At 46.9% G+C, this 20,540-nt stretch overlaps 2 protein-coding genes across 4 annotated transcripts in view; one reads left to right on the top strand and one right to left on the bottom strand.

The window, feature by feature from the left end:
* Window positions 1-425: 425 nt before the first annotated feature.
* Window positions 426-6,368, bottom strand: ATP5MC1 (ATP synthase membrane subunit c locus 1). 2 transcript variants are annotated; one of them, XM_028701822.2, is made up of 5 exons: window positions 6,266-6,368; window positions 4,856-4,904; window positions 3,344-3,421; window positions 1,560-1,735; window positions 426-662 (listed from the first exon to the last, which is right to left on the bottom strand). In XM_028701822.2, the coding sequence occupies exons 2-5, from the start codon at window positions 4,892-4,894 to the stop codon at window positions 548-550; spliced, it is 408 nt and encodes a 135-aa protein (XP_028557655.1). In that variant the 5' UTR covers window positions 4,895-4,904; window positions 6,266-6,368; the 3' UTR covers window positions 426-547. The 2 variants fall into 2 exon arrangements, with proteins under 2 accessions (XP_028557655.1, XP_028557654.1); XM_028701821.2 differs by having other exon boundaries at window positions 6,179-6,332.
* Window positions 6,369-11,076: 4,708 nt separating this feature from the next.
* The window catches only part of CALCOCO2 (calcium binding and coiled-coil domain 2), a 31,699-nt gene continuing 22,235 nt past the window's right edge, over window positions 11,077-20,540 (top strand). The window contains exon 1 of one of the 2 annotated variants that reach the window (XM_028701815.2): window positions 11,077-11,194. Coding sequence is in view for 1 of the 2 variants with exons in the window: in XM_077917354.1 (XP_077773480.1) it covers window positions 17,157-17,193 (37 nt within the window). In the remaining variant the exon portion in view is untranslated. Of the gene's footprint in view, window positions 11,195-17,141; window positions 17,194-20,540 lie in introns of those variants that run through there. The other variant, XM_077917354.1, reaches the window with a different exon arrangement.

The raw sequence follows: 20,540 nt of genomic DNA, 5'->3' as shown, positions 1-20,540 counted from the left end.
TTTGTAACCATGTATTTAAAGGTCCTGGGCTTTCATACCCTATCCAGTTGCTGAGGTCAGTAAACTTGCTTCAGTAGTATAGAGACAGATTATTTGAAAATAAGGTATGTCTCTCCCCTGCATGCAACTTCAGTATAGACCATCCTTCCTGTTCCTTAGGCAAACTCTGTATGGAATTGTGGGCCTGGTGACATTCCAATTGTATCCTTCAAGCAGGTTGTAGAACTGTTCTCTTCCTACAATATTTCTTAGTGTCTGGGGGCTAATAGTGGCACTGACTTTTTAGCCAACTATATTTTATTGTATATTACAAAAGGACTCAGTGCCAGATTGATTTGGCACATTATAATTTTTTCTTCCCCTTCTCAATATGTGTATATTTAGGAATTACGAGCAAGCTTTTAGGATGAAAAGCACAAAACAAAAAACTTGAATCTTATTTATTTAGAGAAAGTTTGTTTAAATCTGTTAACACCCTGGCAAGGGAGGCAGGCTCAAACTGGAGAGGACACAGACAGACAGCAGCTGCAGCGTAGCTCCAAGGCTTTCACATGGCAAACAAAATGAGGAATGCCACCATCAAACAGAAGAGCCCCATGGCCTCTGAGAGGGCAAAACCCAGGATAGCGTAAGAAAACAGCTGCTGCTTGAGGGATGGGTTCCTGTAGGTAGAACAGAAGAGAAATCTGTAAGGTAAAATCCCATTGGCTTTTCCAAAATAAAAAGCTGCAATAGGTTTCCCAAGCCCACTCTTGAAAATGTATTTGTAGAACCTCAGAGTGAACACGGGGAAAGCTTTGTTAACTACCAGTCATAGATATATCCACCACATCTCACTTAAAAGGTGTTTTGATTGTTCTTAGATTAAAGGTATACAACCATGGAAACCTGCTTTACAAAGAACCACATATTTCAAGCCTTGTCATTAGTAATTTGTGGTTCATAGAGAGTTGAAGGAGAGGCAAGACAGAAGACTGGGGGGGGGAAGCATCCCTTAATTTAAATTTTGAAATACATGGGTACATTCTAATAAATCATACTATGTTCCAAAATCTGTGAAGACACTTTGTCTGAATAGAAACATTTATGTGCTCACATACTTTCGAACCACGGACACCCTTCACCAAGCAGGAACATTTAGAGAGAGAAAATATTCTTCAATCCATACATAGACAATAATTGCTTCTTTAGCACAAAAAATATTACATTGAGAATGGAAAGACAATAACCCAGCTGGTATGAGCACTGTGTACAATACAAGCTGATTCTTACATTGAAGGTAACTTTGGTTATGATCTTTTTAACAGTGACACCTTTGACACTATTGGTTTGAAAAAGGTATTTTACTCATCAACAAGACACTTGACAAGAAAATTCCATGCAGATTCCATCAATTCTCTTCTATTGCAGATTTTCCTAGCTGGAGTTTCCAATCACTGTCAGCTGCTTTAAAAAACTGCTTCTCCCAAGAGGAATGCATTTGTGGTAAAAGTCTTCACACAAAAAATCTAAACTGTCTGCTAAAACAAAGCAGAAATGCTTTCCCCAAGCTAACTTACCTGGCATAACCAATGATTAAACTGCCAAACACTGTCCCAATCCCAGCTCCTGAACCAGCTACTCCCACAGTAGCAGCACCAGCACCGATGAATTTAGCAGCAGTATCAATATCACGGGAGACAGCACTGGTTTGGAATTCCCGATGAGCTAGCTGACGATTCAAAACTCCAAAAGGCTGTGGAGGAAGCAAGTAATTAGCACGATTTATATCAGTCATTTTAAGCCTCCAAATCATTTTCTCTTCCCAACAGTGTTTAATCCAGATTTTCCCAAACAATGGGTGGGTAGACATCAGGATGCAGGACCTACTGTTTCTTTATTAAAGCCAACCAGGGCCTCCACTGGGGGCAGGTGGAAAATAGTAGCTCAGGTGGATGGCTCATTAAGAATGAAGAACAGGGCTGGCTCAACCTATGGATTTGTGATCCGTAAGAGAACCAAGCTTGCAATTTCTTTCAGAAAATAAATCTTTTCCCAGTAAGCTAATGTGGGTGGCGCTTTTCACAGTTGCTGATATTGTTAAAAGAGTCAGGAATCCTTGCCAAACAAATCCCAGGCTGCCTTCTGCCCACCTCCAGGACAGGGGCAGGAAATAGCCAAGAAGGGGAGAGGCAATGGCCTTGGACACAAGACTACTAGTTTTCTAAGCATTGGCAGTGGGGGCGTGGGGAGAGAGAATAGCAAATGCCACTTAGGTGTCTCTGCCAGGTCGTGGGCTGGAACAGAAATGCAGGTCTCTAGCAGACATAACTGTTGTTCAGTCACCCTATTGAAACCTTAAGGGTGTGTGTGAAATGACCTCCCTTGTAATACAGTTAAGAGATGTAGCAACCACCGAACCACAACTATGCAGATTCTGAAAATCTGTTTGATGTACAAACAGAGATATGCCTACCACACACACAAAGAATACCAATTCTTAATATTCCCCAATCCAGTAGGAGTAAAAGGGAATTCTGGGGGAAACTACTCAATGTAAACGTTAGAATAGCAACGAAAGGTTCATGAAGGCTTAAATTTATGCAATTTCCTATCCAAAAGGTTTTTTAAAATGAGCAAGGAGGGTGACCAGTTGAAACATAAGTTAAGTTTTTCAACCCTGTGTAACAGCATGCTTTTTTTTAAATGAAGGACAATGGTTTTGAAGTAGTGCTTGCTTTTGAATTTTTAAAATATTAACATGGACTCTAAAAAATCAACAAGACAGTAGCTTCTGCCAGAAAAAAAATGTCCCTTCTTATAGTATGCTGATGGTGTAGAAGAGCTTCTGCAGGATTTATTCCAGTATTGCTCACACTAGGCCAAGTGCAGGGAACCGTTGATGCTCCAGTTGTTGCTGAACTCCAACTTGCATCAAGGCCAATGGCAAAAGATGATGGGAGTTGAAGTTTAGCAACTTTTGGAGAGCCACAGTTTCCCCACACCTTTTCTAGGTCACAACGGAAGAGACTTCTTACACCAGCACTACTACACTTTTTCAGAGGGGTGAAACTGGTTTAATTACGCATGGCAGCATCGGTTCCTCTTCTAGATACTCTGATGGAAGCTAAGCTGTCAATGTCATGTAAGAGGCAGCTAGTGCTAACCTTCGAGTTTGAAAGCAAAGAAGTTAATATTGTTCCCACATCATGAGAAAATAATGTATAGAGTTTTATTGTTTGGCTGTAGTTTGGTATCACTGCATGATGCTTTTAACAATTTTTTTTGCTCCTTTTTGTAAAGAAAATCAAGGTGCAAACAAAACCTGAAGATAGCAATGAGGAGTCATGCTGTTTATTCCTACCTGCAGAGTCTGAGTCTCTGGCCTGCTCAATATAGACAGGGAAGCTGGCCTGGTTAGAGCCCGAGAACAGCAGCGGAACTGGAAAGAAAAACATTAAATTCATATCAGGATATAAAGAACTGTTCTATTCAGAGACCAATGCAATCTGTTCTGACTGACAGTGGCTCTTCAGCATCATAGCCAAATATATTTCCTAGCTATCCCACTTGATCCTTCAAATGGTAGATTTTAAGGATTTAACTTGTTATTAGATACTTGCAAGATTTATCCTACACCAGTGAGCTGAGGCCTTCCCCCCAACTGGTGATGAGGCACTTCTGTGCTGATCAGAAGGCAGTTCTCTTTCAAGACAGGTATGCCTATTCATCATATAATGTAAATTCTCTGTGGCAGGAGATTCTAGATCTTGCTTGAATACACAGCTTCTCTCATATTGGAAAGGACATATATGTGCAAGAGGGAAAGTATTCATTGCTGCCTATTAAACCTAGCTAGAGACTCTAGCTGGGACGCAGATGGCGCTGTGGGTAAAAGCCTCAGCGCCTAGGGCTTGCCGATCGAAAGGTCGGCGGTTTGAATCCCTGCAGCGGGGTGCGCTCCCGTCGTTCGGTCCCAGCGCCTGCCAACCTAGCAGTTCGAAAGCACCTCCGGGTGCAAGTAGATAAATAGGGACCGCTTACAAGCGGGAAGGTAAACGGCGTTTCCGTGTGCGGCTCTGGCTCGCCAGAGCAGCGATGTCACGCTGGCCACGTGACCCGGAAGTGTCTCCGGACAGCGCTGGCCCCCGGCCTCTTGAGTGAGATGGGCGCACAACCCTAGAGTCTGGCAAGACTGGCCCGTACGGGCAGGGGTACCTTTACCTTACCTTTAGAGACTCTAGACATGGGCAGTAGTCTTCCTAATACTATTTGTATCAGGACTTGTGCACTCAAATATTTTTGTCCATTTTTAAAAAACAATCATTAGCTGCTTTGGGGGTCCACATGAATTGATATCAAATGAACTGAACAGATCTTTCTGATCAACTCACATCAGCCCTAGTCAGCATGGCCAATGGTCAGGGATGATGGGAGCTGTTGTCCAAAAATATCTGGAGGGTAACAACTTCCCCCATACCTGCCATAAATTCATTCTCATAGGTAAAAAACCATTTACTGGTTCACCTTACAGAGTCCGAATTACTTCCAAGATAGAGATGTTTTGTTTTGTTTTGTTTTCTAAACTGGAACAGAGTTGGTCACTCACCGAGGACTATTATAGGAATGCATGGGCAGGAAGACTAAGGATTTATTGGCTTGTAACTTTTATTAACTTTTTTGTAGGTCTGGTTTAACATACCCTTCAGAAACTATTGTTGACTGAGTTCAAATGACATATCAAACTCTTAGTTTTTCCTCTTTAAAGAGAGATATTAGAGATTTTACTCATTGTAACGATGAATAATATGAGGAGTGTCAGATACTAAAGCAACCTAAGATACACTAAGGCACTTGCAAGCCAAAAATTCCTTACCAGAGCTGGCGAAGCCAGGAGAGCTACTGGAGTCTGCATTCTGATGATCCTGAATAAAGGGGGAAAGTCACATTTTACAAAAACACCCACTGAATACTCTCACAACTAAGAGGGAAAGCCCAGTGTGTGGACAAAATGGAGTACATTTCCTTATCTGTTTCAGTATAGCTTTTTATTAAGATTTTGCAAACTAAGTCCAGAATTAAAGAAGGAGGGCAGAATGGCCTTGAAAGAACACTATTAATGGAGAGTCCACTTATTCACAAAGAGCAAGGAAGAAGCAGATAGCTTGTAACTGTGCATCAGTGACCTCCAACTATGGACAGACACCACAGATAAGGTGACAGACATGAAACCTGTCAGGGGAAAGGCAGATGACAATCTAAGCTATGTTTGTCCAACACAACATTGCTTCTTACAGCAATTAGGCACTCAAAAATGGCATTTGACTTTGTAGTTGATTGAAAGAAGGGTGTTTAAGAGAAACTGTGCATAGCTAGGAGCCACAAAAAAGCACAATTAGGTAACAGGACTTGCAGAAAGTTAGCCAATATTTCAAAGCTGCAGCTGTCCCCCTGAAAACAACCCCATCTGGAACCGGATCGTTGTGGGCTACAAAGCCTTTTGCCCCATCCTGAATCTACCAGCTTCCCAAATCCTTTCCCATTTTGTAGGTGGCATCCCAATGACCGCCTCCACCATCTACATCTTTGTTAACTTCCAGCACTGAAGAAGACATTGGCCGGTTCTCTTCACGTTAGTTGCCCTTTGCACACCTGCCGTCTGCAAACACACCCCGTTTAGCTCCACAGCATTCCCCTAGTCCTTCATCTATGCCTTCGCCCTGCCCTTCCAGAGAAACATTCACAGGCAGACAAAACCGGTAACTAACAGGCCGGTTGCACTAGAAGCCATCTCGCCCTGGAGTTTCTAGCCCACAAGAAGGACTTGGTCCACCATCTAGTCTAGCATGTCCGTTAGCAAGCAGTCCAATCCCTGCATTATTGCAAGGGGCCGGACTAGATGGCCCTCGCGGTCCCTTTCCAATTCTACGATTCCGCGACTGCAGCAACCTACGTCGCTCAGCCGTCAAAAGGCGCCCCTAAGAAGCAGCGAGTGATTCACTCGCGACGAGAAGGGACGCCTTTTAACTGCTGTTCCCAATTCAAACGGGCCTTCGGGATGAAGGGAGCCGCGAACGGCGCGCTCGTGGGAACAGACCCGAGCACCGGGGCCTCCTCGCTCCCCGTGCAGCCGCCTCACCCTCACGGGAGGCCCCGGGACCAGGCGGGCGCCCTCCCCGCTTCCCCTGCACAGACTCACCTTCGGGGACGAAGAAGGGCTGCACCGAACCTCAAAGTCGCGGCTCTCCTGACTGGACCCAGCCAAGCCCCTCCCGCCCTCGCTCACCTTGCCAATGTACCACAGCGTCCTCCGCTCCTATTGGCCGCCGCGACGCAAGGAACGCTGCCCGGCGGGGCCCCGGTGGCTCACGGGAGACGGAGCCTCGCCGCCGCCCGCTATTGGCTGCCGGACCCTCGAGCTCGCGCCCCTCTGCCTGAGGATTGGGCAACTCCGAAGGGTCGCGGGTCCCCCATTGGCCGGCCGCAAATCCCTCCCCTTCTCCTCCCCTCCCACTGCTCCCGGGAGCGTTCCACCGAGCGCGTCAGAGGAAGGAGACCAGAGAGAGTTGAGTCACGTGCTTTTATTCTTTCTTGACAGCCTGGAGGTGACTGCGCGGCGGCGAAGCGCTCGAGGAGTCACGTGGTGTCGGGGAGGGGCGGAGAGCGGCGCGCCTCAGATCGTGACGTGGAAGAAACTGCGCGTGCCCGTATCGTGTGTAGAGATTCAGGCACGTCACGTGTCTGATTTTCTGGGTGTCCCGTTCCTGGGAATTGGGTGTGAGTTCCTAGTGAGTGCGCACTTAGGGATGATACCCTCCAACATGGACGCGGCTTGATCTCTTTAGTTCAGGCATAGGCAAACTTGGCCCTCCAGATGTTTTGGGACTACAGTTCCCATCATCCACGACCACTGGTCCTGTTAGCTAGGGATGATGGGAGTTGTAGTCCCAAAACATCTGGAGGGCCGAGTTTGCCTATGCTTGCTTTTGTTGTTGTTTAGTTGTGTCCGACTCCTCGTGACCCCATGGACCAGAGCACGCCAGGCACCTCTGTCCTCCACTGCCTCCCGCAGTTTGGTCAAACTCATGCTGGTAGCTTCGAGAACACTGTCCAACCATCTCGTCCTCTTTTGTCCCCTTCTCCTTGTGCCCTTCATCTTTCCCAACATCAGGGTCTTTTCCAGGGAGTCTTCTCATGAGTGGCCAAAGTATTGGAGCCTCTGCTTTAGGATCTGTCCTTCCAGTGAGCACTCAGGGCTGATTTCCTCCAGAATGGATAGGTTTGATCTTCTTGCAGTCCATGGGACTCTCAAGAGTCTCCTCCAGCACCATAATTTAAAAGCATCAATTCTTTGGCGATCAGCCTTCTTTATGGTCCAGCTCTCACTATGCTCTGGTGAATGTGGAGCGCTGGCTCCATTGAACAGAATTGTGTGTGCATTGATACGTACGCTTTATCGGTGGTGTTGCTGCCGTGGCGGCCCATTCACACAAGGATCACTGCTTCAGTTATCAAGGGGATGCTTGATATATGTCCGAGCCAGGCTGTCTAGTAAACCCCATAGTCTCCAATGGGATTTGCTTCCCAGATAGGATCGCAGTCTTAGACTGCAACCCCATTTATTTTGGAATAAGCCCTATTGAATTCAATGGGAGTTATTTTGAGTAGCCATGGCTAGGATTGGAGCCTAAACAATGTAAGCAATGCTTGCGGGGGGGGGGGGGGAGGGGAAGGCTCCTCAAGGGCACACAGTTCCAGCACCTTATTTTCTAGAAGAAAAGCACTGTGCTTAGGTAATTCAGGCATGAAGGGGTTAGCACCATAGAGTACGCTGCCCTGCCAGGCTTGGTTAGGTATTTCCTCTCACCTCACATTGGGAGGAATGTAATTAAGCCTATTGTTTCCCTTCAGTCTACCTGAGCTCAGCATGTGAACAGGGTTTGAAAATGCAAATTCATTTGAAAATGCTTACGGTATTTTCTGTTTAAGCTGACTCTCCTCTTGTCCCTGCACCTCCATCCCTACCATGGAGACACCCAACTTACTCCATATTACTCTGGCTGGCAACTAGATTTGCCATGTTACTTTAAAGAGCAGTCAAACCAATACTATCTCCAGAAGAAAGATCCATCACCTTCTTGTATATTGTTTTATAAGTTTTGTTTCAGCAGCGGTTTTTGTACAAACCTCCTGGAGCAAGCTGAACTCTCCACTTACCCCATCAGTTGATATACCGTGCTCCAGCAATAGAGCAATCAGGAACTCCCTTTAAGCCCCTAATTCCTTTGGAGCTACTTGGGTACCTGCCCCATACCTCACCTATGACATCAGGTGTAGGGCAGGTGGGCATGGTTTGCTAGGAATGCCTTCTCAGGCCAAATGGAGACCCCTGTTAAGCCCAATTCCTCATTCCTACTTTATTTGGCATAGATTTAAATGCCCATAGTGATCTTATTGATAGATATGTCGGTCCACGCACCTACCAGCAGGAGGAGACATTAACCTATCTTCTTTGGAAACAGTTAACGTTAACTCCTTTCTTGAGAATGGCTGCCCAAGGTAGATACATAGTTTAGAAGCTGTTTCCACAGGTGACACTGGGGCTGCAATTCTGAATTCTGCATGTTTTTAAAGTGGACGTCTGTATGACTCGGCTGTAATCATAAGTATAATTATGAGAAAGTAAGTCCCATTTAACTATAGGCTTGTAATTACTAGACTGAGACACAGGTCTGGTTTCCACTTCCAATAGAATGTTTCACGGCTGGCTCAGGATGTTTTGCCACCTGAGGCAAAACAGAGCATGGTACCCCTGCCACCTTCGCTTTCCACTGCAGTCCTTTGAGGCAACTGGCGGCGGCTCATGAAAGCCCCAGTATGCTGAGGACAGTGGGGGAGAAAAAAGGAGGCCAGAGTGGAGAAGGCGGGCAACAAATGCAGGAGGTAGCAAGAGCTTCAGGGCAGGGCTTTGCTACCCTTCCCAGCTGTCCCCACCTGAGGTGACTGCCTCAGTACGTCTCATGGCTGGGCCAGCTCTGGAACGTTTCTTTTTTCTTCTCCAGGATAGAAATAAGAACTGCCTTTAGGAATAAATACAGAAAATGTAGGTTTTGTGTGTTGTTGCTGTTTTAAAAAAGTTGGACATTTAAAGCTGTAATGTGACTGCACACAAGGTCATGAAACACAAGATTTCTTTGTGCAACTGAATGCTGAATTTTGGCAGGGTGCAAGTCTGGGTGTGCAATTTAAGGAGACTGACCTTTGCTACAGCTTGACTGGTATTCTGTATGGGTGATTTTTGACTTGAAGTACTTTGATCTGTAGTGTTAAAGCTGGACTGTTTTGCAGAGTTGTTGTACTGTGGTACCTTGGTTTGCATACGTCTTGGTTTGCATATGTTTTGGATTACAAACATGTCAAACCCGGAAGTGCGTGTCCTGGTTTGCAACCTTTTTTTGGATTACAACCCATTTTTTTTTATTATGAACATTTTTGGGGGGGAGGCCCAATTGGCGAAAGCGCACCTTGGGTTACAACCTGTTTTGGTTTACAAACGGACCTCCGGAACGGATTATGGTTGTAAACCAAGGTATCACTGTATTCTGCCTCAGCCTGACACCCCACTCCCAACCTGCAATAAGGATATAACAAGGCTGACAGTGACCCCGGGTTGTTGTAAATCACTTAGCTTCAGTACCAACCTGTGTTATTAACATAGCTTTACATTGCCACTCTTTTAACAGCTTCTACTCCCACAACCTACTATATGGTGGGAAATGGACTGAATTGGCCGTGAAATTTGCACAGGCATGGCTATTATCTAAAACTTAGGACTTTAAAAAATAATGTAGGTTGAAACCTGTACACATTTACCTGGGAATAAGTTCCACTTCCATTTACTTCTGAAATCAGTTGCATTTACATCTCAGTAGATATTCATAGGATTTTGCTGTTCATATTTCACGCCAAACCATTCCCGAGTGAGGAAAAGCAGCAGCTCCTCTCCTGGACCTTTCTTTTCATGGGAGATCACACTGCTATGTAATCACAGCTATATTAAAAGCTTAGGTTTCTGCATTGATTTCTATGGGCTGCCCTCACTTTCACCAGGGTGGGCGTGGGGAGAGGATATAAAAATGCCTTTGCCACTGGAACCCCATAAATTGACTATAGAGACAATAAGTTAATGCCTCTTTCCATTTATGTTTTTTAATCTGTGTATTAAACTCAGTGGGACTTACTTTTGAGTAAATGTAATTAAGACTGGCCTATAAAAACCTCATTAGAATTCTTCACATTTATAAAGCCAATGAAAAGCTGTATGCCTTTGGGCATTTTCACCAGAACCTGTTCATATGTACTTGGGAAGGAAATCCCACTTAATTAAATTAGATTTATTTTTAATTAAATGTCTGTTCGACTTCATAAATGTCCTAAGGAGAGTAATCCTGTGCACATTTATTCAGAAGTAAATCGCACTGCATTCCAGATAAATGTGCTATCTAGTTTCAGGCTTAGTCGTAGTTCATTGGTAGAGCATCTGGCATATCTGGGTAAGTTAAGGAGAGGCTCCCTTTCTGAAACCTTGGAGAGCTGCTGCCAGCCAGTGTTGACAGTACTGAACCAGATGGAGCACTGGGTGTAAGGCAGTTTCCCACAACTGTTCAGTGGAAGTTCCTCATTCTGTTTAGATGCACAACCAGCAAATGCCACTCACTCAATTTCATTTGAGAAGCACATTACATTTGTGAAGGTGGGCACCCGGTTTTAAACTGGTTCCTTCTCCTTTCTGCCCCACACTGACTACCAATATTCACCAGTGACACTCTCAGGACTATCCAGTTATAAGCTGAACTGCCTTTTGCTCCAATTGAATACTAAAGCACGGTTTTCCCTGGGGGAATGCAACAAGGCAAGAGGAAGTGTGGATAAGCCTTGGAAAGCAGCTTGGCTCGCAAAGGGCTTCAGGCGTTGAAGAGCTCTCTCTCGCCACTGCTTCACAGAACTACACTTCCCAGCATTCCCTGCAAAGGGTGGTGCCTTCAGCTGTAAGTTTCCAGGCTGGGGGCTGTCCGATGACTGAGAGTATCAAGTTTCTCCCCTTTGCTAATCAGCGTCAGCTTCTCTGTTTTAGTAGGAAGTAGCAACTGATCTGTCCTGTAGATTCTCCCATCGCTAGGAAGGGGGCTGTTTGGATTCTTCGCCACTTGGAAGGGTGAGTAGACAGTTAAGAGTTGCCCCACTCTTAGCAACAAGTCATCTCTTTCCTGAGCGACGCCCTTTGCCAACTGTGACTGGGATGGGGGTAGTTTGATTTATTTTATAAAGTGTGTCGCACATTGAGGAAGAGAGCTAGCTGCGCACTGGGGGTGCTAAGTGCAGGAAGGAGGTCAGGCGGTGATGGCAACCGGTTGCAATTTTATGTCATGCGCTTGCCTTGTGTTTTGCTTTGCCAGTACACAGAGGAAGCAATCTTTCACTTGATCAGGCTACTTCTAGATTGGAGCTTTCCAAATTTTTCATGTCGGTGACATGCTTTTTAGACATGCATCATTTCGCGATGCACTAATTCAGTTTTACTAGCAAGCCGGAGGTTAAACTAAGCCCTTTCCGGTCCTGAGAGAAGCGTGGGGAGAGTTTGCGCAGCACACCTACACACTGCAGCCAACACACTAACGTGTCGCAACACACAGTTTAGAAAGCTCTTTTCTAGATGTTGTGGACTGCAACCCTCACCAGCCCTGACAGTGGCTGATGGGAGCTTCAGCCTACAACAACAACATGTCACTATTCTGAGTGACACTGAACAGATCCACGCTGTACAAGTATGTGTTCTACCTCTACCTCCCATTCTAATTATTTAGGATAAAAGAAGTTGTGGGTTAGGGTAACAAGATTGTTTGTTTGTATTAAAGTGAGGTAGTGTTGGGAAAACTTACCTGCAAAATATCCATCATTATGATGGGTGGTGAAGAAGGGCTTGTAAGTATCTTAGCCGTGTTATAGAAGTCAATCAATCAACCTTTTTATTCAACCGTCAGTCAGAAAAAAGTACATTTGTCAATACACAGTTAAAACATCCAGGAAGATTTTAGAACTTAGCCAACGCTAAAATGGGCTAAACAGATAGCCCCATATCAATACAGTCAATTATAGTCTTGCGACGCTTAAAAGCTAAAAAAAAAGAAATTTGGCCACCAAGGAAGGTATAGCTCTAGTGACATTATTCAGCAAGTGTAAAACCTGATTTTCTCCGGGTAGGAAGCTAAATTGACATAGGAGTGGGTCTATAAAATTTTGTCTAAGCTCTGCATAAGAAGGGCAAGTCAAGAGAATGTGTTCGGTGGACTCAACCACACCCATGGCACAATGACAGGTTCTCTGGGCGTATGGTACTCCCCTGTACCTTCCCCACAATATCACAGAGTCAAGGACATTTAATCTAGCCGCTGTAAGAAGGTTATAGAAGTCCTTTTTCTGTGAGGCCCAGGCTGCCCAGCATGACGTTCTTTTCCCCATCAGAATGAATGTCACATCATTCAGTTCTGTGAGAAGAAATAAGGGCATGCACTTGGACCTCACATCTAAATTGTCAATGAGTGGTATCCAGCCTCCAAAGCAGGGGTAGCAATGTGGTACCCTATAACTCCCATCATTTCTGGCCATTGGCCATGCTGGCTGGGGCCGGTGGTGTTCCCTGACATCTGAAAGGCACCACGCTGCCTATCCCTGCTGTAAGGCATTAAATACATTATTACAGTCACAACATGGTTTAGGTGTTTGGAATGGAATATTCGTGTTGGTTCTGTCGCGTTACAGAACAGCTTGTGACCTGTTTAAACAGTGTGTGATCGCCTTTGTGTAACTTGCATGCCGAGCCTCAAGTTGCAAAGTTAAAAGGAAATGCTTTCTGGGGAAGCATTTGTCCCCCCACTTATTTAAAAAAATTAGGCATCTAGCACAGGAAATATGTAATGTCCCCCAACAGAAGCATTGGGATGGTGTGTTACTGCAGCAGTACATTGGTTGTGCTGGAGCTGGTAATCTGGAAGCAACTTGAAAAGAAACAGAAACAAGAATGTATAAGACGCAGTGTGGCGTAGTGAATAAGCATATGAGTTGGAAAGTCCAGGGTCAAATATCTTTTCCGTTGTAAACGTTGCAAGCTGCCATGTGTCAGCATTGACCCTCAATCTTGCCTGTCTTGCAGTACTGTTGTTTTACTGCAAGAATATATATGAAGCATTATGAGGAGGGTTGTGAATTCAGAAGCAGCACACGTGTGTGTGTGTGTGTGTGTGTGTGTGTGTGTGTGAAGACCTGGGCATAATCCCACATATCAAATCTATGCCTGAGATCTTGGAGATTCCTTGTTAGTTGGCACAGAACACACAGGACCAACGGCCAGTATAGTAGGATGTGTAACTCGTGATTACCTAAAACATTTTTCATATTTAGCAAAGCAAGTCTCTGCCCTCCGCATTCTTTCCACCTACAATTTCAGCAATTATGAAGCACTTTCATAGATCGTTCATATACTGCATAAGTTACTTCCTATAATGTAGTGGTTAAGTTCACTGGTTAAAATATAACCTCTTCCATGAGTTCGCTAAGTGGTATTAGGTAAGCCACTCTCGTAGCTTTTATTCTACCCCACACACCTGCAATATGTATATGATAGTACTATCTTTTTTTGTAAGGGTGGCTGGGATTGTTTGAAGTACTTTTGAATGCCATGATAATAAAGGCTTGATGCTAATGTAGCTAAATAAGACAACTGTAGATGCTTGCAAGTTAGGAGTGATGCTATTAACCACTACTGGCAAACATATTTTCAGCTTGCACTGTTGTGGATCTCTCCTCCCCACCTCTCAGCTACTTGCATCCTCTGGATTCTTTCTAGACTGAAACCACTGCCTCTCTCATAGCCTTTATTCCCTTTCTAGACCTCTTTGTTTACCTTCCCCCTTTCATGTTCCTCCATCCTTGGCCTGCGTTCCTTTGCAGTGACATCCTGTTGACCAAAACAATCAGCATGCTTTATTTCAGCAGGCCACGCAGGCAAAGCGTGGGGAAGCCCACTTGGCAGCTTGGGAAAAGAGAGCATTTGGGCTGTTTCCTGGCTGGCCTAAGAACTTGTTTCTGTTTCCCCATCTATAGACAAACATCCAAATAAATCCCCAAACACCATTCAAAATGAGATTTCTAAGAATACTCGGGCAATGAAATCAGCTACTGAAAGGGAAGCTCTTGGAAACTTAGGAAGGGTGGGGGCGCTTAAATGCTTGTCAAGGTTGCTTTAGGTATAGGTGGAGCCAACCTTATATTTGGCAATTCACCTGCTAGCCATAAATGGAATCCAACAGCCTATGCTGGCCATGGAAGAAGGTGGCTTTCCTTCCTCTGCAGTCAACATGGAGATGCAGTTTACTAGAAGGCTAGTAATAAAAACAGCCTTGTAGGCTAATAATTTTTGCAGGCATATTTACAAGGCTGAGTCCTCTAATTGCTGGTACTAGTAGGGCTTCTGCAGATTTGTACTCCCTGGGACAGATTGCTCTGTCTTCCACTCTGCTGCCTTTGATGATCTCCAAAATCTGCTGCACCATGGGGCTACATGAGAAGTCAGCCTCATAGGGCTGCTGGTGCCCACAGCTGCCTGTGACTGTTAGTAGGGGATTTTCTTCTGGTTGTGCAGGAAAATGCGAAACATGACAACTAGAGGCCAAGTTGAATTGAGATGGGGACTTTCCATGCATCCCAAATTGGTGGAACAGCATGTCCTCCAAGCATGTCCCTTGCTGGCTCAGATTATTCAGATGCCTGAATTTTTGGTTTTGCAAAGCAGTTGATTGATTGAAATTCCTTGTGTGGCCTTTTGATGTGCCAGCACAGCAATATGCAACTGATGCTTAGACTTCTCCTCGCTAGTTCTGGATTGACCCCCCCCCCCCCAGCTGTCTAGGTATATGAAAGCTACTTCACAATCCATGTTTTGTTCTACAGCAGGCACCCCCAAACTCGGACCTCCATCTGGTACGCAGGCTGAGACCCTACCTGCCCGCAGACTGTCTCGCCAGAGTGGTGCATGCTCAAGTTATCTGTCGCCTGGACTACTGCAATGCACTCTATGTGGGGCTACCTTTGAAGGTGACCCGGAAACTACAACTAATCCAAAATGCGGCAGCTAGACTGGTGACTGGGAGCGGCTGTCAAGACCATATAACACCGGTCTTGAAAGACCTACACTGGCTCCCAGTACATTTCCAAGCACAATTCAAAATGTTGGTGCTGACCTTTAAAGCCCTAAACGGCCTCAGTGCAGTATACCTGAAGGAGCGTCTCCACCTCAGTCGTTCTGCCCGGACACTGAGGTCCAGCGCCGAGGACCTTCTGGCAGTTCCCTCACTGCGAGAAGCCAAGTTACAGGGAACCAGGCAGAGGGCCTTCTCGGTAGTGGCACCCGCCCTGTGGAACACCCTCCCACCAGATGTCAAAGAGAAAAATAACTACCAAACTTTTAGAAGACACCTGAAGGCAGCCCTGTTTAGGGAAGCTTTTAATGTTTAATAGGTTATTGTATTTTAATGTTTTGTTGGAAGCTGCCCAGAGTGGCTGGGTATAAATAAATTATTACTATTATTATTTATTGATTTACAATTCCCATCATCCCTGACCACTGGTCCTGTTAGCTAGGGATGATGCCTGTTCTCCAGTAAGATCGCTATGGCATTCCAGTGGATCTGCTCCTGTGCCTTTAAGAGAAGCCCGAACAAGTAGTATAGCTTGTGTGAGCTAGAAGGTGAAGTGTTGGTTTAGGACCAGGGAGACCCAGTTTCAAATTCCCACTCAGGCATGCAGCTCATTCAGTGATCGGTCAGTCAGCATCTCTCTGCCTCACTGAACACCCAATAGCTCTATAAATATTGAAGCGCAGTTGTTCAGAAACGGGGCCAGTGAAGCTTTTCCTGGCATGGATGGGGAAAGCTTCACCGGCTTCATTACTGCGCCCGCCATTCTGCTGTTATGGCACACTTGGAGCAGTAAACAAGTACGCAGCTGTCTTCTGCCAAGCTCTGCCACTTGACTTGGACTCGGCATTTGGTGGCCTTATGGCACAGGTAGGTGGCAGGTGTGTCTCCTGAACCCTGCAGCAGAGACAATTGCTGGAACTTGTATAGGGTGCGGCTCCTCAGTGACACATGGAAAGTGAAAGCTGCAGGCTATTGTGGTTCTGCTGTAGGCAGGGTATGCTGTTAAATGCTTTCTCAATTCCAGGAAACGGCAGAGCTGGCTGTTGGCTCTGTTTATCTCAAAGTTTGCCTATTCAGAAGAGGATGGAAATGAGCAGCACATAAAGAAGGACTGGCTTTGCTTTGTGCTGAAGAATGTTACGCACCTGAATCTCTCCCGCAGGGAGCTCTCAAGTCCTGGGATAGTAGAAGGAAGAGATCTAGAGACTGTTCAGCAAGAGACAGGTTTGGGCAGGATGGGTGCTGTATCTTGTCTCCTTTTTCTATTTTGTTCTGCTTCTCTTTTTATTATCTATTTACTACATGGAGCTTAGGGACGCGGGTGGCGCTGTGGGTTAAACCACAGAGCCTAGGGCTTGCCGATCAGAAGGTCAGCGGTTCGAATCCCCATGACGGGGTGAGCTCCCGTTGCTCAGTCCCTGCTCCTGCCAACCTAGCAGTTCGAAAGCACGTCAAAGTGCAAGTAGATAAATAGGTACCACTCTGACGGGAAGGTAAACGGCATTTCCGTGCGCTGCTCTGGTTCGCCAGAAGCGGCTTAGTCATACTGGCCACATGACCCGGAAGCTGTACGCCGGCTCCCTCGGCCAATAAAGTGAGATGAGCGCCGCAGCCCCAGAGTCAGTCACGACTGGACCTAATGGTCAGGGGTCCCTTTACCTTTACATGGAGCTTAGGGTAGTGTATATGCCACTCCTCCTCATTTTTATCCTCTCAACAACCCTGTGAAGTAGGCAAGGCTGAGAAGCAGCAACTCAACTCAGCAAGTTTTGTAGTTAAGCAGGATTTGAACCTGTGTCTCCCTAGGTCCTAGCCTGACTTTCTATATTTGTTAGACCATGCTGGCTCCCCTGGCTAAGCCAACAAATGGTTACTGGAGCACAGGAGCAATGCACAGGAAACATCAACAACCTTGCTGAGGAAATGACTGCTTTGGCAACACATGTCTTCCAGAACTCGGGTTTATTCTTTGTTCCCTCCCTTCCTTCCTTCCTTCCTTCCTTCCTTCCTTCCTTCCTTCCACAACCTAAGGCAACGGTGGGAAACCTGTAGCCCTCTTGATACCGTTGGTCTACAACTCCCATCATCCCTAGCCATTGGCCATGCTGGCTCAGGCTGATAGGGACTGAAGTCCAACAATGTCTGGAGGGCTTAGCAGGGGTCAGCAACCTTTTTCAGCAGGGGGCCGGTCCACTGTCCCTCAGACCTTATGGGGGGCCGGGCTATATTTTGAAGGGAAATGAACAAATTCCTATGCTCCACAAATAGCCCAGAGATGCATTTTAAATAAAAGCACACATTCTGCTCATGTGAAGACACCAGGCAGACCCCACAGATAACCCAGAGATGCATTTTAAATACAGTGGTACCTCCGGTTACGAACTTAATTCGTTCTGGAGGTCCGTTCTTAACCTGAACCCCTTCTTAGCCTGTGGTACCACTTTAGCCAATGGGGCCTCCCACTTCCGCCATGCCGCCGGCACGCGATTTCTGTCCTCATCCTGAGGTAAAGTTCTTAACCCGAGGTACTACTTCCGGGTTAGCGGAGTCTGTAACCCCAAGTGTTTGTAACCTGAGGTACCACTGTAAAAGGACACATTCTACTCATGTAAAAGCACACTGATTCCTGGACCGTCTGTGGGCCGGATTTAGAAGGCGATTGGGCCGGATCCAGCCCCCGGGCCTTAGTTTGCCTACCCATGGCTTACAGCCTTGCCTTGACTTAAGAGCTGCTCATGGAGGCAGTTTTTCTTCAGGGAAGGGTAGCCAACATGGTGCCTTCCAGACATTGGAATACAATTCCCATTATCCTTGGCCATTGGCCATGCTGGCTGGGACTGATGGGAGTTGGAATTCGACAACTAGAGGGCACCACATTGTCTACCCTTCCCTTAGGGTGAGGAAGCAGGAGTTCTTAAGATGTGAAGAGGCTGTCAGTGCTGTTTTCCCCTCCTGCCACCAGCACCGGTCCACACGTCAACCTTGCACACATATCTACATGAAGATGCAATCCAGTAGCACAACTATTGTAATGAAATGGAATTGTGCAACAGGACTACTGCACTCTTATCACATCCTGTGTTAATTTCAGCAGAGCTTGTGGAGGAGAACGTCCCCTGAGTTGTCCTCTGTGGGTCAAATCAGTTCACCTGCTGTTCTGCTGCCCTTGATGATACCCAAGGTCTGCCACACCGTGGGGCTATGTGAGGAGATGTTTTCCTCATAGGGCTGCTTCTGTTGACAGCTGCCTGTGACTTTTATTAGGGGATTTTTCCAGGGTGTGCAGGGAAAAGGAGCAGCATTACAACTTGAGGCCACGTCGAATTGAGATGGGGGACTTCCCTTCATCCCCAGATTTGTGGAACAGAATGTCCCCTAAGCATATTGCCTCCAGGCTCGGTTTATTCAGATTTCTGCTATAAATAACTCCAAATCCTACCACCAGACACCAGGGAACCTGCAGATGGAACAGATTTCTGAAAAGATTAATTAAGTTGCCTTATCTGGAATGTTGCCTTTGTTGGAGCTGTGGGGAAAGTGATCACAGAGATCTGGAAATCTTCAGAGCTTCCAGTATTCTCTTTCCATAAACATTAGCTTAAGAAACATCCCCACCCCGTTTAAAAGTAAAAGCAACGTTTTTGCATGGATCTGTGCTGTGCAACTTGAGATCTGTGAGTGTTCCGATATCCCCCACTCTCTCTCTCTCCCTTTTTAAGTATTTAAATATCGGTGTCATCAAGACCCGCATGGCTTGATTGTGATGCCAGCAAGCGGAGCATCAAAAACAAACCACGCATATTTGGCTGCTGGCATCCCCACCAATTTCCTTCACCCTGTATGCCCTCTCTCTCTGTTATCTGGAGCGGTCATGTCTTGCTGCTCTTCCGCTGCTATGAGGATCAGCCAGGGAACTCGTGCTTCTGCTTTCCTGGAATTGGGAAAGCAGGAAAGCTGTCTGGGGAGAGAGCTCCTCCTCTCTGGTGACTGGCCAGGACCCGATCAGGTTGCTCCTGAAGCACCAGAGAGAATATTTTATTTTGGATTGGCCCAAGACAGAAGTCGTCAACATGGTAGCCTATAGATGATGGTGGACTCCAGCCCCCATGTGCCCTAGCCAGCCTGGATGATGGGAGTTGGTAGTTCAACAACACCTGGAAGGCCCCATCTTGGCTACCCTGGCTTGAGTCAGCATTTTAGCTGGTGTGCACCAAAGATGCTCCCTTTCTGCTAATTAGATTCAGGTGGGTAGCTGTGTTGGTCTGACGCAGTCGAAATATATAAAAAAAATAAAAATTGTCCAATAGCACCTTAGAAACCAACTACAGTGGTGCCCTGCAAGACGAACGCCTCGCAAGGCGGAAAACCCGCTAGACGAAAGGGTTTTCCGTTTTGGAGGTGCTTCGCAAAACGAATTTCCCTATGGGCTTGCTTCGCAAGACGACAGCCGATAGGGAAATCTCCGGGACAGCGGGGAAGCGCAGCGCGTCTTCCCCACTGTCCTCGGACCTCCTCCGAAGCCTGGCGGCGGTGCGGGGACACCTCCTCCCGCCACCGCCGGGCTTCGGAAGGCTCCTCCGAAGCCGGGCGGCGGGGCGGGAACACCTCCCGCCGCCGGGCTTCGGAACGATGTTCCGAAGCCGGGCGACAGGGCCGCGAAACCTGGGCGCGCTGATCTCAGCGCGCGCAGGCTTCGGCATGCTGGCAACTCTCCGCAAGCAGCGGGAGCGCTCCCGCTGCTTGCGGAGAGGTCCGCGAAGCCTGTCCAGGACAGCTTTTGAAGGCAGGGGGGGGGGGAGCCAAGACTTTCGCCCCCCGCCCGCCTTCAGAAGAGGTCCTGGACCTCTTCTGAAGGCGGGCGGGGGGCGAAAGTCTTTGCTCCCCCCTGCCTGCCTTCCCAGGAGAGCGGAGAAAGGCAGCGCGTTTCTCCGCTGTCCTGGATGGCTTTTGAAGGCAGGCGGGGGGGGGGAGCCAAGACTTTTGCCCCCCGCCTGCCTTCAGAAGAGGTCCTGGACCTCTTCTGAAGGCGGGCGGGGGGCAAAAGTCTTTGTCCCCCCTGCCTGCCTTCCCGGGGGCTTTTAAATCGCCCCGGACAGCGGAGAAGTCCTCCGCTGTCCCGGGCGATTTTAAAATGCCGCCCGCCAGCATTTTAAGATCGTCCCGGACAGCGGAGAAGTCCTCCGCTGTCCCGGGTTTTTTTAAAATGCTGGGGGTGGGAAGAAAAGCCCTTGTCCCCCCCCAGCCTTCAGAAGAGGTTGGGGGACAGACTGTCCCCGGACCTGGTCTGAAGGCGGTTTCCATAGGAAC

This window comes from Podarcis muralis, chromosome 13 (genome assembly GCF_964188315.1).
Source record: "Podarcis muralis chromosome 13, rPodMur119.hap1.1, whole genome shotgun sequence".
Lineage (NCBI taxonomy): Eukaryota > Metazoa > Chordata > Lepidosauria > Squamata > Lacertidae > Podarcis > Podarcis muralis.
The sequence above is the reverse complement of the archived record's forward strand: the minus strand, read 5'-3'. Positions and strand labels throughout refer to the sequence as shown.

What these genes read in the sequence shown, in the direction of transcription:
- ATP5MC1 (XM_028701822.2), bottom strand. Translation starts at nt 4,894, where the DNA reads ATGCAGACTCCAGTAGCTCTCCTGGCTTCGCCAGCTCTG. An exon ending in CAGAGACTCAGACTCTGCAG is followed by an intron (nt 1,736 to 3,343) that starts GTAGGAATAAAC and finishes CTTCCTCCACAG; the next exon opens with CCTTTTGGAGTTTTGAATCG. An exon ending in TTAATCATTGGTTATGCCAG is followed by an intron (nt 663 to 1,559) that starts GTAAGTTAGCTT and finishes TTCTACCTACAG; the next exon opens with GAACCCATCCCTCAAGCAGC.